This window comes from Crocodylus porosus, unplaced genomic scaffold (genome assembly GCF_001723895.1).
Source record: "Crocodylus porosus isolate Cpor-Errol unplaced genomic scaffold, CroPor_comp1, whole genome shotgun sequence".
NCBI classification, from domain to species: Eukaryota; Metazoa; Chordata; order Crocodylia; family Crocodylidae; genus Crocodylus; species Crocodylus porosus.
The window spans coordinates 54,151,828-54,155,347 of NW_017728947.1; the positions used below are offsets into that span (position 1 = coordinate 54,151,828).

Here is a 3,520-nt window from a genome sequence, read left to right on the forward strand (position 1 = left end):
TACCCAAAATAATTGCCCACCCCTGCCCTAAACATTGGCCAATCTTTCTTCTTCTCACAGTGTGAATAATGCAACAGCATGTTTCTTAAGGTGCGCCTACTTTAAAACACTAAGTACAAACAATACATTCTGCTACTAATAAGAAAACATACTTTGTTCATCACAGTTTTATTGCACCGGAAGGTACTGTTCTGGGTTGAGACTCATTCCTGGTCAGAGGTCTAGCTCAGGGTCTATACAGAGCAATGCATTTCATCCTTAACGGAATCAGTTCCTTTACTAAGAATTCACTTAAAAAAGTGTTGCTGGATCCTTTTCAGAGTGATGCACACAAAACGGTGTATTCTTTTAACAGCTAATAACTTCAGGGATTCCCAGTGTGCAGTAATCCCCAGTGGGACTACATGACACACTGTACTACAGAGCTGACTAATTAACTCCACAGTAAAGCATCACTGTCTACACATACAGCACTATTAGGCTGCAGTAAACTAATTAACTCCTCTGTAGAACCGTACTGCCGGACACAAGTACTATCCTACAGCAGACTAATTACATGCAGCAAAAGATACATGTAGATGGGATGGGGCTGGCTGGGGCATGAAAGTGATACAGCTACAGTGCAGGGGCTGCCTGCCAACTACCCCTGCACTGTAGCACCCTTGTGCCACAGTCAGCTCCTCTGCAACATGTTGAGTCAGATCGAAGCAGTGCCAGGCCAGCAGGCTGATCCCTGGGGCTCCTTGCCAGCTGGGGCTGCTCTGCCCTGGCTCAGCGTGCTGTGGTCCCAGGCACATGTGCAAACACTGCATCTGGGAGCAATAAAATCCAATGCGAACTGAACCAGAGTTTATTGCATGTGCAGATAACAGCCAATATATCTTAAAATATCCTCCATAGAAACAGGATGTACTTCCAAAAAAAATAAAATCCTGAACATAGCCTTCTTTAATCCTATTTTTTGTGAAGAGCGGATCCAACATCTAGCCATAGGTTCACTTTCAGAGTATTGGTGCAGTATGTGAAACTCCTTTTCATTCATTTATTTAAACTTGCAGAATTAGAAACTGATAATGCTCTGTAATACAGATACTGTACATACCTTGTCCATAGCATCTTTATCTACAACCTGAAATGAGCCATTTTCTGATATGTGGTACGTTGCTGGGAGGTAGAATTCTGGAAGCACAGGGCACAAAGAGATAAACGTCAGCCATCTTAATTTCACAGAAAGACATCTAGTAGCAGTGGGTGACAATTTCACTATAGACACAAACGTCACCAGCTCCAGTACTCTTCCTCTTCTTCTTTCCCCTCGTTCAGTATTGTGGCAAAAGAATGAAGAACTCACATAACATTTGAAAAAATGAACAATGCCTTATTCTTCCAAATGAGTTATTTTTCCCCTTCCTCAAAACACACACAACCTTTCTTTCATGACCCCACTCTCTGTGTTCTAGTATCTCATTTTCCTTGTCCGAGTCACAAATTCTTCCTTTACTTACCCAGCATTGTATTCTCTGTTTTCACAGCTTCAGTCATTCTCCAAGACAGGCCTCACAATTATTAATGACATATGGCTAATCTTTCATTTCTAGATGCACCCTACTTGGTTTATCATATTTGGACCCCTTACTCTACTTTCATTGCTTCGGCATTTATGGCTTTCTAATACTGCATTCCAGCAGTTTCCTTTCCATTAACCTCATCTTCAAAATTCAAGACTTGTCCTATTACTAGATCCTAAAACTGCAGCCTTAGCAATAGGATGTTTTACAAAAAGTAAACCACATGCTATGAGTTTCCAAGTAGCAAACAATGCAAGTATAATAAGTGTCTTACACACACGTGTGCCCCCTTACCGGACCCGGAGCAGAGGCGAGAGCAGCAGCGGCAGCAGAGGCAAACATAGCAGCAGCGGGGGCAGCAGCAGCTGATCCCCCTAAGGTAAGTGGGGCAGAGGGACCGACGCAGCTGAGCCGGATCTGGAGACGAAGCCCCCCTGGATCCCTCTTAGCTGAGCCGGTAGGGAGCCGTGCTCCCAAGCAGCGCGAACAGAGAGCGCAAACAGGTGCATTCTGTAAGACCGTGCCGGCGTTTGCTTTGGCGTTTGCGCTGGAGGGCAAGCAGGAAGGGCCCAGAGGCAGACTCCTGCTAGCGCAGGGCAGAGGCACCACATTCAGCTAGAAACAGGCAGCAACTCCTACGATGGTGTCGACAGAGAGTGCTGCCAGGGCCCCTGCCCAGGGGGCACAGCCTTCCCAGGGCTTGTCTGAGGCCTCCACCCAGATGGAGTCCACGGGGGGGCTGGCGTCCCCCAACCCCCTGGCCTGTGGGAGCTGCCCAGCAAGGCCTGGGGGGGCGTGGACTGGGGACCCCCACACCTGTCCTGCAGGCGCCCGCCTTAGGGCCCTGGAGGCGCAGGTGAGGGAGCTCCAGGAGGAGGTTAGCAGGCTGAGGGGAATCCGAGAGGCAGAGGAAGAAATTGACAGATATTTTCTTTTCATGCAGGGTTGTATGACCAAGGAGGATGCACCACAAGAAGTGCCCTCCACTGCTAAGTGGCAGACGGTCACCTCCCGTGCCAGGGCTGCTCGTAGTACAGCAGCACCAGTTCCTCCAATCCGGCTGGAGAACAGGTACAAGGTCTTGGCAGCCCTGGAGGAGGAGGAAGGAGAGGACAATACCGGGGAGGAGGCAACTCCACGCTCCCCACGTCCCGTGCAGGCTGAAGGAGATAAGCAGGCCAGGAAGAGAAAACGTCGCATGATCGTCATTGGCGACTCCATCCTGAAAGGTACAGAGGGCCCCATCTGTCACCAGGACCCCTTGGCACATGAGGTCTACTGCCTACCTGGAGCGAGGATTCAGGACATGAAAGGGATGCTCCAAACCATAATCCAGCCCACCGATTATTACCACATGGTCCTAGTCAATGTGGGCACTAATGATGCAGCCAGGAGATGCCCTGATCGCCCGATGGAGGACTACCAAGCTCTGGGGTGCGTGCTGAAGGAGATGGGTGCACAGCTGGTTTTCTCTTCTATCCTGCCAGTGAGTGGATGTGGTAGACGGCATGAAACGTGCATCGCGGAGACCAACTGGCAGCTACAGGAATAGTGCTTTGAGGCGGGCTTTGGCTTCCTCAGCCACGACCGGCACATCACGACAAGAGACATGCTTGGATGGGATGGGCTCCACCTTTCCCCTAAAGGTAAAGGTGTTCTCTTCCAGGCTGGCGGACCTCTTCCGGCGGGCTTTAAACTAGGCTTATCAGGAGAAGGGGAAGTTGAGGGCAGAGGAAACATCAGACTGCCAGACCAAGCAACACCCACAACTACAGCCCAGCCTAGACCAACAAGCAAAACAAATAAACAGGTAAGCGACAGGGGCCAGGGCAGCGCCGGGACTAGGGGGTCAGTACACACATCCACAGAAGGCCTCAAACGCTTCTACACAAACACTCGTAGTATGGGAAACAAGCAGGAGGAACTCACCCTCCTGCTAGCTGACACCAGCC

At 49.9% G+C, this 3,520-nt stretch overlaps 1 protein-coding gene across 3 annotated transcripts in view; it reads right to left on the bottom strand.

The window, feature by feature from the left end:
* JMJD7 (jumonji domain containing 7) overlaps window positions 1-3,520 on the bottom strand; it is a 16,844-nt gene that overhangs the window by 6,875 nt on the left and 6,449 nt on the right. For all 3 annotated transcript variants that reach the window (XR_002103963.1, XR_002103964.1, XM_019551374.1), the window contains exon 6: window positions 1,103-1,179. Coding sequence is in view for 1 of the 3 variants with exons in the window: in XM_019551374.1 (XP_019406919.1) it covers window positions 1,103-1,179 (77 nt within the window). In the remaining 2 variants the exon portion in view is untranslated. The remainder of the gene's footprint in view (window positions 1-1,102; window positions 1,180-3,520) is intronic.